Genomic DNA, 14,655 nt, shown 5'->3' on the forward strand with positions numbered 1-14,655 from the left:
GGCAACGAAGGAGTGGCTTCGTACGAAGCATTTCAAGGTCCTGGAGTGGCCTAGCCAGTCTCCAGACATCAACCCCATAGAAAATTTGAGTTGAAAGTCCGTGTTGCCCAGCAACAGCCCCAAAACATCACTGCTCTAGAGGAGATCTGCATGGAGGAATGGGCCAAAATACCAGCAACAGTGTGTGAAAAACTTGCGAAGACTTACAGAAAACGTTTGACCTCTGTCATTGCCAACAAAGGGTATATAACAAAGTATTGAGATAAACTTTTGTTATTGACCAAATACTTATTTTCCACCATAATTTGCAAATAAATTCATTCAAAATCCTACAATGTGATTTTCTGGATTTGTTTTCTCCAAATTTTGTCTGTCATAGTTGAAGTGTACCTATGATAAAAATTACAGGCCTCTCATCTTTTTAAGTGGGAGAACTTGCACAATTGGTGGCTGACTAAATACTTTTTTGCCCCACTGTACCTCCTACACACAAATGTGCAAAATCTCTAAATGTGTGGGATTAGAAAAACAAGATTAGTCTGTATAGCCATATTATAGTCCGGCTCAGACAAAGAAATACATTCAAAGCACTGTCTGTTAATGAAAATCCAATTATTCATATACATACACTAACATCTAAGAGAACACACAGTTTCTCAGACATGTATAATCCTCTGAGGAGATACTGTACTTCTAAATACACAATGAAAAACAATATCCTCATTTTTACAGCGTGTTGTTTATTATGATGGTAAGCTATACTGTATTTGAATGGCATGTTTTGTAACTCTACTGTTATAAGTGGTTTGCAGGTGTGCCATCATCAATCACTAATTTCTGCTGAATGGAAGTTTATTTTAATTATATGCATGCCAGTAAATCATGGCCTGTTCATGTCTTCACCAAAGGCCAACATGTAAAAACAAAATGTCTTCCATAAACACATTAATATTGTGTTTCCCAGTTGTCACGTTTGACTTATTCAGTCTGTTTTACTGTGCAATAATCACAGTCGCACTATTTAAATATTAACTGGAAGAAACATGTGGCGTCAACCAATATTGATGCAACAGTAATAACCTGCTATAGCTACCCTACTCCTCCTCTTCATTCAAGATCCTCCAATTTTTAAGATAGCCAACATAATAATATGCTTAAAAATATGCCATGATGCTCATACAATTTTAATTTTATGCAACATTTGTCTGATGCACTCACACGCTACTGAGGCACTTACCGGAGTATTCAACAACTGTCTCCGTCAGCCAGAGTTGGATGTGGACCAATGAAGCTGTAGGCTACTAACATAACGTTTTCACTGTCGCACTGTTTGTCCTTCGCAGCCGCTGTAGTCTGCATTTTTTCCCGTTCACAAATCAAAACAAAAGTTGCCGAACTATGATAAATAGTACTGTAGCGAGCTAGATTATTATCAATGTGAACATGTGTGAGCGACAGACTGATACGTATCACACTGACCTTCAGTAGATTGTTAGAAACAGCGTTATAATGTTCCAGATGAAATATGAAGAAGAATCACGTGACATTTAGCGCTTAAAAGGCAATTACTTCCTTGTTTGGATTGTAGTGTAGCCTAGCTAACGTTAGCAGGTCAAGTTTAACAATGTGTCTGAATATATTTTTGTGTTTTCTCACTATTTTAGGATCATTGTATGCCTATGGTGAGTGTTAATTTCTTGTTTAATACATATTTTAATTGCTACCCATTGAGGAATACTAGAACCTTCTTATGATGGTCCAAAGGTCAGCCATGTTGGTCAGGGAGTTGGTCAACCTCGATTTGCCAGTGCTGTGATAAGATGTGTAAAACATTGAATGTTGAATTTATGTGCACTGTATGTGTGTTAGTTTTAGAGGAATGATTCCATACACTTTTTCAAATTAACTGCCAATATGCCAACATTCCATTCAAACAATGCAGTCAATCCACAGCCATATAACGTAAACTCGTACATGGCCTTGGTCCGTACAATTGCCCTTATTTTAGCGCCCCAAAACCGTAATACTTCCAGATCAACTGTAATGTCAATACCATTGTAAAGCATAATTTCTCCACTTTCCAACAAAATCAGTTACATGACCTAAACACTGCCCGTTTCTGCATAATTCAAACAGGCAAAGAGCCCAGTCGGGTCTTTTTAAAAATGGCGGGTGTTTTTTGGGGGTCAAGTTTAAAGAGCTCCTTTAGCACCTCGGACTCAGTGACCGCCTGCAGGGAGAAGCTTCGTAGCAGGGCAGGGGAAAAAGAGGGAGGGGAGTCGGGGCTAGTCGCATTAGAAGGGGTGGGAGATGTTGGACAGGCAAGGAGGCATGGGTAATCCAATACGAGTCCTGACATCCTGAATGAAGTGACCATCTGTCTATAGAACATTCTTTCAAGAGTTTTGATGGTCATCCAGGTGCTTTTTGGCAAACTTGAGTCAACTTTTTGGATGACATGGGTTCCATTATGTCTGGCGAAAACCAAACTCTGCATTCCACAGTAAGAAACTTATACCAACTGTCAAGCATGGTGGTGGTAATGTGATGGTTTGGGGATGCTTTGCTTCCTCGGGATCTGGATGACTTGCCTTTAATAGAAGGAACCATGAATTCTGCTCTGTGTAAGAGAATTCTACAGGAGGATGTCAGGCCATCCATATGTGAGCTGAAACTGAAGCGCAGCTGGGTCATGCAGCAAGACGATGATCCAAAACAAACAATCCAGTCTAAATGAAAATGGTTAAAAAGCAACACATTTGAAGTTTTAGAACAATTTGATGTTGTGGCAGGACTTAAAATGAACAGTTCATGCTTGAAAACCCAAAAGTCGCTGAGCTAAAGCAGTTATGAATGCAAGAGTGGGCCAAAATTCCTCGACAGCGAGGAGGAAGTATTTGGTTGCGGTCATTGCAGCTGAAGGTGGCACAATCCGTTATTGTGTGTAAGGGGGCAATTACTTTTTCATAAGGGAATTGGGTGTTGCATGAGTTTGTAAATTTTACATTAAGTATTTTAAAATGATTTGTAAACTCTGGTTCCCTTTTATCTAATATTAGGTTTTAGTTGAAGATCTTATAACATTCCGTCTCAAAAATATGAACAAATAGAGAAAATCAGGAAGGGGTCATACTTTTTCACAGCACTGTGTATATATGTAAACTCAGCAAAAAAAGAATGTCCTCTCACTGTCAACTGCGTTTTATTTTCAGCAAATTTAACATGTTGAATCTTATGTTCATAAGAATATTTAAACAACTGACAAACTGAACAAGTTCCACAGAAATGGATTAAAGGGGGGTCAAAAGTAACAGTCAGTATTTGGTGTGGCCACCAGCTGCATTAAGTACTGCAGTGCAGGGGCTGCAATCTGAGGTGCAGTTATCTCTAATGAACTTATCCTCTGCAGCAGAGGTGACTCTGGGTCTTCCTTTCCTTTGGCGGGACTCATTAGAGTCAGTAAAGATGAACTGTCATTTCCCTTTGCTTATTTGTGCTGTTCTTGCCATAATATGGACTTGGTCTTTTACCAAATACCACCCCTACCTTGTCACAGCACAACAGATTGGCTCAAATGCATTAAGAAGGAAAGAATTCAACAAATTAACTTCTTAACAAGGCACACCTGTTAATTAAACTGTATTCCATGGTCCTACCTCCATGAAGCTGGTTGAGAGAATGCCAAGAGTATGCAAAGCTGTCATCAAGTTAAAGGGTGGCTATCTTGAAGAATCTAAAATATTTTGACTTGTTGAACACTTATTTATTTTTATTTTTTTTTGGTTACTACATGATTCCATATGTGTTATTTCATAGTTTGTCTTCTGTCTTCACTATTGATCTACAATGTAGAAATTAGTAAAAATAAAGAAACCCTGGAATGATTAGGTGTGTGTGTGTGTACAAACTTTTGACTTACTGTAAGTATTCAGACCCTTGACTCAGAACTTTGACAGTGATTATAGCCTTGACTTGTCTGGTATGATGCTGCAAGCTTGGCACACCTGTATTTGGTGAGTTTCTCCCATTCTTCTCTGCAGATCCTCTCTAGCTCTGTCAGGATGGATTGGGAGCCTCGCTGCACAGCTATTTTCAGGTCTGGGCTCTGGCAGGACCACTCAAGGACATTCTGAGACTTTTCCTGAAACCACTCCTGTGTTGTCTTGGCTGTGTGCTTAGGATTGTTGTCCTGTTGGAAGGTGAACCTTCACCCCAGATTTCATCAAGGATCTCTCTGTACTTTGCTCCGTTCATCGTTCTCTCGATCCTGACTTGTCTCCCAGGCCATGCCGCTGAAAAACCATCCCCATAGCATGATGCTACCACCATAATGCTTCACCGTAAGGATGGTGCCAGGTTTCCTTCAGATGTGCCACTTGGCCTTCAGGCCAAATACTTCCATCTTGGTTTCATCAGACCAGAGAATCTCGTTTCTCATGGTCTGAGAATCCTTTAGGTGCCTTTGGGAAAACTCCAAGCAGGCTGTCATGTGCCTTTTTTTACTGAGGAATGGTTCCGTCTGGCCACTCTACCATAAAGACCTGATTGGTGGAGTGTTGCACAGATGGTTGTCCTTCTGGAAGGTTCTCCCATCTCCACAGAGGAACTCTGGAGCTCTGTCAGAGTGACCATCTGGTTCTTGGTCACCTCCCTGACCAAGAACCTTCGCCCCCGATTGCTCACATTGGCCAGGCAGCCAGCGCTTGGAAGAGTCTTGGTGGTTCCAAACTTCTTCCATTTAAGAATGATGAACTATGTTCTTGGGGACTTTCAATGCTGCATAATACCCTTCCCCAGATCTGTGCTTTGACACAATCCTGTCTCGGAGCACTACAGACAATTCCTTTGACCCCATGGCTTGTTTTGTTTTTATCTCTGACATGCACTGTCAGCTGTAGGACCTTATATCGACGTGTGTGCCTTTCCAAATCATGTCCAGTCAGTTGAATTTACCACAGGTGGACTCTAAGTTGTGGTAACATCTTAAGGATAATCAATGGAAAGGATGCACCTGAGCTCAATTTCGAGTCTCATAGCAATGGGTCTGAATACCTACGTAAATGTTTTTCTAAACCTGTTTTCGCGTCGTCATTATGGGATATTGTGTGTGTGTGTGTGTGTGGGTTGAGGAATTGTTTTTATTTAATCAATTTTAGAATAAGGCTGTAATGTAGCAAAAGGTCAAGGGGTCTGAATAGTTTTTGAATGCACTGTACATTGAATTATGCATTTTACTGTCAAGGCAACTGAACAGGTAAATGTGTCAAGATTATATTTTATTGGGCTTTATGCATACTGTCAAATAACCTTTGAAAGAGTAACTTTGAATATGTGCATTGATTGTTTAATTGACTTGGATAAATATTTTCTAATACAGTAGATTTAATAATATTTTTTTTTTGTTTCCAGGTGGTAGGTTCCAATTTGCCTCCTATTATGGCGATCACATGGTTCTGCAGAAGGCCCCAGAGAGGGCTGTGTTGTGGGGCTATGGACCCGATAATGCTGAGGTCACAGTCTTTCTATCAGGAGGACCAGTCACTAACAATGCACCTGCTGTCAGTGTGGCTGCCGGTGAGTTCTGATCCCAACAATGCCTTTAGTTTAGCGTGCTGATCCAGTCATGTCATGAAGTTGAGGATGAAGTAAGCAGAACTGTAATTTCAAGGAGAGTTGATAAAACCCTAAGCTTGTGTCAAGTAACAAATGTTAACATCGTACTGTAAAGGTGACTGTGACATGTCTGTCAGAATGAGGAAAAAGCTGAGGAAGTGTGAGGGACAAAAAAAACACATTGTTTGAAGTTAATTGTGCCCTGTGTCCCACTTTTTCTGCCTTGCAATGTACTGTACAGTGTATCTGGAAAGTATTCAGACACCTTGACTTTTTCCACATTTTGTTACGTTACAGCCTTTATTCTAAAATGGATTAAATAAAAATGTACTCAATCTACACACAATACCCTATAACGACAAAGCGAAAATGGGTTTTTAGAAATGTTTGCAAATATAATTTGCTTTGTCATTATGGGGTATTGTGTGTGTAGATTGAGGAATTGTGTTTATTTAATCCATTTTAGAATAAGGCTAACAATGTGGAACAAAGGAAGGGTTCTGAATACTTTCCGAATGCACTGTATATGAAGAGATTAGTGTAACCTTCACTGATCCATGGTTTTGGATCTCTTCCCAGGGATATGGAGGGTAACCCTTGTCCCAATGGAAGCTGGCGGTCCCTACAATGTGACTGCAGTCCTCCAGAACAACCACAGTATCACTCTCACAGACGTGCTGTTTGGGGATGTCTGGCTGTGTGGGGGACAGAGCAACATGGCTTTCACAACTTCTCAGGTATACTCTGCAATGTTCAAATGAGTCTGAGTTTGCATAGTTGTAATAATAACCATTATTATGTCTTGTCCCCCAAGGTGTTCAATGCATCAGAGGAGCTAGCTCTGGCCTCCAAGTTCCCTCAGGTGCGGATCTTTATGGCTGCCTTGGAGCAGAGCGACACTGAGCTGACTGACCTGGCTGGAGTGGAGGTGCCCTGGTCTGTCCCCACAGCAAGTATGGACAGGCTCATACAGTCTATTAGTTCAATTACATGTGATTTCATGCAAATGATAGCTGTCAGCCAACTGACTAAGTGAAATGGTATTAATACATTTAGTTGATAATGAGAATTAATTTTAAACCTCCTGAACAGAGTTGCTGGGTGGTGGGGATTTCAAGCACTACTCTGCAGTGTGCTGGATGTTTGGGCGCCACTTGTACAAGGTGCTGAAGTACCCCATCGGCCTAGTGACGTCCTGCTGGGGAGGCACACCTGTAGAGGCATGGTCCTCCCCACGAGCACTCCAACACTGTGACCTGGACAGGATTAACGGGTAAGGGTACAGGGACCGTGGAGCTTTACTCTTGCAATAGAGATGTAAAGTAGCATACCTACCGAACATCTTACGTCAGCAATTATAGACATTTTCTTAAGGATTGTAGATGAGTAGACTAGTGAATATTTCTGTCTTGTTTCTTTTGGACTAAGTTAATGTGAGCATTGTTACAGAAATATACAGGTAGCATGCACCTTAAAATATCCTCTCACCTATGGTACTTGATATCAGTTGGACTATGTTATTTTATTTTCATCCAGGTTCCCCATGCCATATACACCTTCAATGTATTTGTCTGTGTGGACTAACTCTTTGTTGTGGAATGCCATGATCCATCCACTTCTCAACATGACCATCAAAGGAGCTATCTGGTACCAAGGTAAAACAGCTTGGGGTCACATCTGTTTTCTCCCATCTTTTAGCATACAATAACAGCATAGAAACTGAAGATATCTTGACTTGACCCCTGTGATAGGTGAGGCCAACACAGACTACAATCAGAAGAAATACTCCTGTTCCTTTCCCTCCATGATTGATGACTGGAGGATGGCTTTCCACCAGAGCTCAGGGGGACAGACTGCACCAGATTTCCCCTTTGGATTTGTACAGGTACTGACTAAATGTTATGGTTAAAGTTTGACACCAGACGACGCTGATAACATATCTGTGATTCTGCAGCAGCTGATGTTGAGACGTCCTACAAGCCTCTCGGCTGGTGTTTACAGAACATTCAGTGCTGTGTGATGAGGCCCTTCTTATCGTGACAACACCTAATCCCCTGTGAATGTAAACTAATCCCCTGTGAATGTAAACTAATCCCCTGTGAATGCAAAAAAATAAACGTCCTCACACTGCCAACTCCGTTTCTTTTCAGCAAACTTAACGTGTAAATATTTGTATGAACAAAACATTCAACAACTGAGACAAACTCAACAGATTCCACAGACATGTGACTAACAAATGGAATAATGTGTTCCTGATCAAAGGGGGGTGTCAAAATCAAAAGTAAGTCAGTATCTGGTGTGGCCACCAGCTGCATTAAGTACTGCAGTGAATCTCCTCCTCATGGACTGCACCAAATTTGCCGGTTCTTGCTGTGAGATGTTACCCCACTCTTCCACCAAGGCACATTTCTGTGGGGAATGGCAATGGCCCTCACCCTCCGATCCAACAGGTCCCAGACGTGCTCAATGGGATTGAGATCTTGGCTCTTTGCTGGCCATGGCAGAACACTGACATTCCTGTCTTGCAGGAAATCACACACAGAACGAGCAATATGGCTGGTGGCATTGTCATGTCAGGATGAGCCTACAGGAAGGGTACCACATGAGGGATGAGGATGTCTTCCCTATAACGCACAGTGTTGAGATTGCCTGCAATGACAACAAGCTCAGTCAGATGATGCTGTGAGACACCGCCCCAGACCATGACGGACCCTCTACCTCCAAATCGATCCCTCTCCAGAGTAAAGGCCTCAGTGTAACGCTCACATTCCTTCGACGATCAACGCGAATCCGACCGTCACCCCTGGTGAGACAACTGCGACTCGTCAGTGAAGAGCACTTCTTGCCAGTCCTGTCTGGTCCAGCGACTGGGTTTATGCCCATAGGTGACGTTGTTGCCGGTGAGGTAAGGTAGGTCCTCACCAGACAACAGGCCTACAAGCCCTTAGTCCAGCCTCTCAGCCTATTGCGGATAGTTTGAGCATTGAGTGATTGTGCATTCCTGGTGTTTCTCGGGCAGTTGTTGCCATCCTGTACCTGTCCCGCAGGTGTGATGTTTGGATGTACCGATCCTGTGCAGGTGTTACACGTGGTCTGCCACTGGGAGGACGATCAGATGTTCGTCCCGTCTCCCTGTAGCGCTGTCTTCGGCGTCTCACCATATGGACATTGCAATTTATTGCTCTGGCCACATCTGCGGTCCTCATGCCTCCTTGCAGCATGCCTAAGGCACATTCACAGAGATGAGCAGGGACCCTGGGCATCTTTCTTTTGGTGTTTTTCAGTCCGTAGAAAGGCCTAATGTCCTAAGTTTTCATAACTGTGACCTTAATTGCCTACCGTCTGTAAGCTGTTAGTGTCTTAACGACCATTTCACAGGTGCATGTTCATTAATTGTTTTATAGATCATTGAACAAGCATGAGAAAGTGTTTAAACCCTTTACAATGAAGATCTGTGAAGTTATTTGGATTTTTACGAATGATCTTTTAAGGACAGGGTCCTAAATCTCAGCAAAAAAAGAAATGTCCCTTTATCTAGCATCGTAGCAAGCACTACATTGCTTTGTCAATGTATTATACTGGGATGTTATCAACTACTGCTTATGCTGTTACATTGATTCTGTCTATATATTTGTCCTGCGGTCTCTACGTCTAGGAAGGTTGAAAAAGTATGTGACACCCTAGTCTAATGACTTCTCCAAGCTAATTGGAGTCAGGAACCCACTGACCTGGAAGTCCAATCAATGGGACGAGATTGGATATGTTGGTTAGAGCTGTCTTGCTGATAACAAAACTCACAAAATGTGAGTTTGCTATTCACAAGAAGCATTGCCTGATGTGAACCATGCCTCGAACAAAAGATCTCAGAAGACCTACAATTTAAGAATAGTTGACTTTCATACTTTTGTAACCCTTTCCAACTATCTTTAAAAGCCTTGATGTTCATCAGTCCACAGTAGGACACATTGTCTATGAATGGAGAAAGTTCAGCACAGTTGCTATCTATTCTCCCTAAGAGTGGCCATTCTGCAAAGATGACTTCAAGAGCACAGTGCAGAACGCTCAATGAGGTTAAGAAGATTCCTAGAGTTTCAGCTAAAGACTTACAGAAATCTCTGGAACATGCTAATCTCTCTGACGACTCTACAATACGTAAAACACCAAATAAGAATGGTGTTCATGGGAGGACACCATGGAAGAAGCCACTCCTGTCCAAAAAAAAACATTGCTGCACATCTGCCAAAGTGCACCTGGATGTTCCACAGCGCTACTGGCAAAATATTCTGTGGACCGACGAAACTACAGTCGAGTTGTTTGGAAAGACCACACAATACTGTGTGTGGAGGAAAAAAAGGCACAGCACACCAACATCAAAACCTCATCCCAACTGTAAAGTATGGTGGAGGGAGCATCATGGTTTGGGGCTGCTTTGCTGCCTCGGGGCCTGGACCGCTTGCTATTATCGACGGAAAATGAATTCCCAAGTTTATCAAGACATTTTTCAGGAGAATGTCCACCAATTGAAGCTCAATGGAAGTTGGGTGATGCAGAAATGAATCAACAGAATGGTTTTAAGAAGTGGCCAGTCAGAATCCTGAACTCAACCTGCTTGAGATGCTTTGGCATGACCTCCAAAATTCCTCCTGACTTTTGTGCAGGTCTGATCCGCAACTACAGGAAACGTTTGGTTGAGGTTATTGCTGCCGAAGGAGGGTCAACCAGTTATTAAATCCAAGGGTTCACATACTTTTCCCACCCTGCACAGTGAATGTTTACAAGGTGTGTTCAATAAAGACAAAACATATAATTGTTTATTAGTATGAGCAGACTGTCTTGTTGTGACCTAGATGAAGATCAGATCAAATTGTATGACCAATTTATGCAGGAATCCAGGTATTTCCAAAGGGTTCACATACCTTTTTTTTTCTTGCCACTATCTAGCATCATAGGAATCACTACATTGCTTTGACAGTATATCACTCCAGGATGTTATCCACTGCTGCTTATGTTGATTCTGTCTATATATTTGTCCTGAGGTCTCTACGTATAGAAAGGCCTCCTTAAGTGAGGGATTTCCAAACATACGCTGGCACCAGACTGCAGACTATGGCTTTGCTCCCAACCTGCGTATGAAGAACACATTCATGGCTGTTGCTATGGACTTAGGAGATGAAATGTCTCCTTTTGGCAGGTAAGTAACAATCATAGAATGGATACCACAGTATTTGATAAGCCTGTACTCTTATAAAGTGTCAGGCAGTGCACATTTGAATACTGTGAGAATACAAGGCTACGTTCCAATATCGAAACTAACATACCACTTAGGATGCATGCATTGCGTCATTCTAAGCGGTATGCTAATGAGGGTATTGGAATGTGGAACAAGCTGTTTACCAGTGACTTTGTTCTAGTATCCATCCCCGGGATAAGCAGGACGTGGCCTATAGACTGTCTCTAGGGGCGAGAGCTGTGGCTTATGGGGAGGAGGGCGTCTCATTCCAGGGGCCTTTCCCTAGCCGGGTCCTGGTCAACGACCAGTATATCAACGTAACCTATGACCAGAGAGTGTCTGTCACTCAATCCAAAGATATCTTTCAGGTAAGTGTGATGGCTGTAGTTGTAATGAGTTCTAAGGTATGGGGTAGCATTTAACCTAGTGGTTAGAGTGCTTGGCTGGTAACCAAAATGTTGCCTGTTTGAATACCCGATCCGACAATGTGAAAAATGTGATCTGCCCTTGAGCAAGGCAATAAGCCCTCATTTGCCCCAGAGGCACCACACTACTATGGATGACCCTGTAAAACAACACATTTCACTGCACCTATCTGGTGTATGTGACAGTACAATAATATTATTATCATTATTAGTGTTTCTACCAACCATGATCAGGTTGGGCTGGATGAACTGGGTCTGAATTATTTATTTGTTAATGTCAGCAGCTTGGCATGTTGTCATGCAGGCTTTTCCACCTTGCTAAAAAAAGTGTCAGGGGAAACCATTTCTTAACAAGACTGTTTCTTCCTCAGATTTGCTGCTCAGTGGTGAGGGTACCCTGTGACTCTCTGTCACTGTGGGTCCCAGCTCCCATAATGCAGTGGGGCCTTAGTGCCATCCAAGTGTCCACGAATTACTGTTCCCTGAACCATGTAGCCGGCCTGCGCTACGCATGGAGGGACTGGCCTTGTGACTTTAAGGCATGCCCTGTTTACAGTGCTGATGGGGTTCTACCTGCACCTCCCTTCACTCTCAACCGCTGGCCAGACAAGCGGTGAGACGAGAACCCCCCCCCTCTGCTAGGAATGGATTATTCCACCCAATAATGGTGTGGTTAACAAGATGCACTTGTGTCAAGACTGGAAATTAAATGCTTACATTTCCTCCTGAGTCATCAATGTGAAACTGATTGCAGTCGATCTCTGAATTGTCTTGAACATAATTTATCTACAAAAAACAATCACTTCTTTGGCTTGTTTACAATTGCACTGAAGCTGAATCGTTCTATAATTTTTCATATTGTATTCTACGTTTATTTACGCAGTGGGAAATGTGTTTTGAATGATACAATATGAACAATCATTGTTGCCTTATTTCATTTTACTATCATTGATCATCAAATAAATAAACAAGTTAGTGGGTTTTTATTGACATGCCAGGCGTGGTCCATCTATATTGTCCACCAAATCAACTATAGTTCTATCTACACAGGGGTCAACTTGAAGGTGCTCTACACAAAGAGACCTGAAGAGGGAGATCAGATTAACTGTTTCTTTCACATGCTAGCAACAATGTGGTAAGCTAATGACGGTATTAGAATGTGCAACGAGGTTTACCAGTAACTTTGTTCCAGTATCCATCCCCGAGACGAGCAGAACGTGGCCTACAGACTGTCTCTAGGGGTGAGAACTGTGGTTTATGGGGAGGAAGGCGTCTTATTCCAGGGGCCTTTCCCTAGTCGTTACCCATGAGCAGAGAGTTTGTCACTCAAGCCACATGTGTAAATACTACCGTTCAAAGGTTTGGGGTCACTTAGAAAAGCATTGTCCATTAAAATAACATCAAATTGATCAGAAATAATGTGTAGACATTAAATGACTGTTGTAGCTGGAAATTGCTGATTTTTGATGGAATATCTATATAGGTGTACAGAGGCCCATTGTCCTGACTCTCTGAGGTCATTAAAGATCCCATGGCACTTATCGTAAGAGTAGGGGTGTCAACCCCGATGTCCTGGCTAAATTCCCAATCTGGCCCTCAAACCATCACGGTCACCTAATAATCCCCAGTTTACAATTGGCTCATTAATCCCCCTTCTCCCCTGTAACGATTCCCCAGGTCGTTGCTGCAAATGAGAAAGTGTTCTCAGTCAATTTACCTGGTAAAATAACGGATAAATAAAAAAAAATCAGCAACCAGCACGTTGTGTTAGCTAATCCAAGTTTATCATTTTAAAAGGCTATTTGATCATTAGTAAACCCTTTTGCAATTATGCTAGCACAGCTGAAAACTGTTATTCTGATTTCAAAGAAGCAATAAAACTGGCCTTTACATGAGTTGAGGATCTGGAGCATCAGCATTTGTGGGTTTGATTACAGGCTGAAAAGGGACAGAGACTTTTCTTCTGAAACTCAACAGTCTATTCTTGTTCTGAGAAATGAAGGCTATGTCATGCGAGATATTGCCAAGAAACTGAAAATCTCGTACAATGCTGTGTACTACTCCTTTCACAGAACAGAGCGAAATGGCTCTAACCAGAATAGAAAGAGTGGGAGGCCCTGGTGCACAACTGAGAAAATAAACAAGTAACAAGTAAGGACACGTAAACTCAACAAAAAAGAAACACCCTCTCACTGTCAACAGCGTTTCTTTTCCGCGAACTTAACATGTGTAAATATTTGTATGAACAAAAGATTCAACAACTGAGACAAACTGAACAAGTTCCACAGACATGTGAATAACAAATGGATTAATGTGTCCCTGAACAAAGGTGGGTCAAAAGTAATAGTCGGTATCTGGTGTGGCCAGCTGCATTAAGTACTGCAGTGCATCTCCTCATGGAGATGTACATAAAGACATGAATGAGTGATGGTAGAGAACGGCATAGACAAGATTCAGTAGATGGTATCGAGTACAGTATATACATATGCGATGAATATGTAAACAAAGTGGCATAGTTTAAAGTGGCTAGTGATACATGTATTACATAAAGATGCAGTAGATGATATAGAGTACAGTATATACATATACATATGAGATGAATAATGTAGGGTATGTAAACATATTAAGTGGCATTGTTTAAAGTGGCTAGTGATACATTTATAACATCAATTTCCATTATTAAAGTGGCTGGAGTTGAGTCAGTATGTTGGCAGCAGCCACTCAATGTTAGTGGTGGCTGTTTAAGTCTGATGGCCTTGAGATAGAAGCTGTTTTTTAGTCTCTCGGTCCCTGCTTTGATGCGCCTGTACTGACCTCGCCTTCTGGATGATAGCGGGTTGAGCAGGCAGTGGCTCGGGTGGTTGTTGTCCTTGATGATCTTTATGGCCTTCCTGTGACATCAGGTGGTGTAGGTTTCCTAGAGGGCAGGTAGTTTGCCCCCGGTGATGCGTTATGCAGACCTCACTATCCTCTGGAGAGCCTTACGGTTGTGGGCGGAGCAGTTGACGTACCAGGCGGTGATACAGCCCGACAGGATGCTCTCGATTGTGCATCTGTAGAAGTTTGTGAGTGCTTTTGGTGACAAGCCGAATTTCTTCAGCCTCCTGAGGTTGAAGAGGTGCTGCTGCGCCTTCTTCACAACGCTGGCAGTGTGGGTGGACCAATTCAGTTTGTCCGTGATGTGTACGCCGAGGAACTTAAAACTTACTACCCTCTCCACTACTGTCCCGTCGATGTGGATAGGGGGGGTGCTCCCTCTGCTCTTTTCTGAAGTCCACAATCATCTCCTTTGTTGACGTTGAGTGTGAGGTTCTTTTCCTGACACCAGACTCCGAGGGCCCTCACCTCCTCCCTGTAGGCCGTCTCGTCGTTGTTGGTAATCAAGCC

The 14,655-nt window shown here is 42.4% G+C and overlaps 1 protein-coding gene across 1 annotated transcript; it reads left to right on the top strand.

The window, feature by feature from the left end:
- The first annotated feature begins 1,331 nt into the window (after window positions 1-1,331).
- siae (sialic acid acetylesterase) lies at window positions 1,332-12,258 on the top strand. Its single transcript, XM_021588250.2, has 10 exons — window positions 1,332-1,682; window positions 5,410-5,574; window positions 6,193-6,350; window positions 6,428-6,566; window positions 6,706-6,886; window positions 7,150-7,268; window positions 7,365-7,498; window positions 10,650-10,804; window positions 11,025-11,211; window positions 11,640-12,258. The coding sequence occupies exons 1-10, from the start codon at window positions 1,625-1,627 to the stop codon at window positions 11,883-11,885; spliced, it is 1,542 nt and encodes a 513-aa protein (XP_021443925.2). The 5' UTR covers window positions 1,332-1,624; the 3' UTR covers window positions 11,886-12,258.
- The last annotated feature ends 2,397 nt before the right edge of the window (window positions 12,259-14,655 follow it).

This window comes from Oncorhynchus mykiss, chromosome 27 (assembly GCF_013265735.2).
Source record: "Oncorhynchus mykiss isolate Arlee chromosome 27, USDA_OmykA_1.1, whole genome shotgun sequence".
Lineage (NCBI taxonomy): Eukaryota > Metazoa > Chordata > Actinopteri > Salmoniformes > Salmonidae > Oncorhynchus > Oncorhynchus mykiss.

Bases quoted from the DNA above. Each gene is read 5' to 3' on its own strand.
- siae (XM_021588250.2), top strand. From the start codon at position 1,625: ATGTGTCTGAATATATTTTTGTGTTTTCTCACTATTTTAGGATCATTG. The intron at 1,683-5,409 runs GTGAGTGTTAAT...TTTTGTTTCCAG, and splicing joins AGGATCATTGTATGCCTATG to GTGGTAGGTTCCAATTTGCC. The intron at 5,575-6,192 runs GTGAGTTCTGAT...ATCTCTTCCCAG, and splicing joins TGCTGTCAGTGTGGCTGCCG to GGATATGGAGGGTAACCCTT.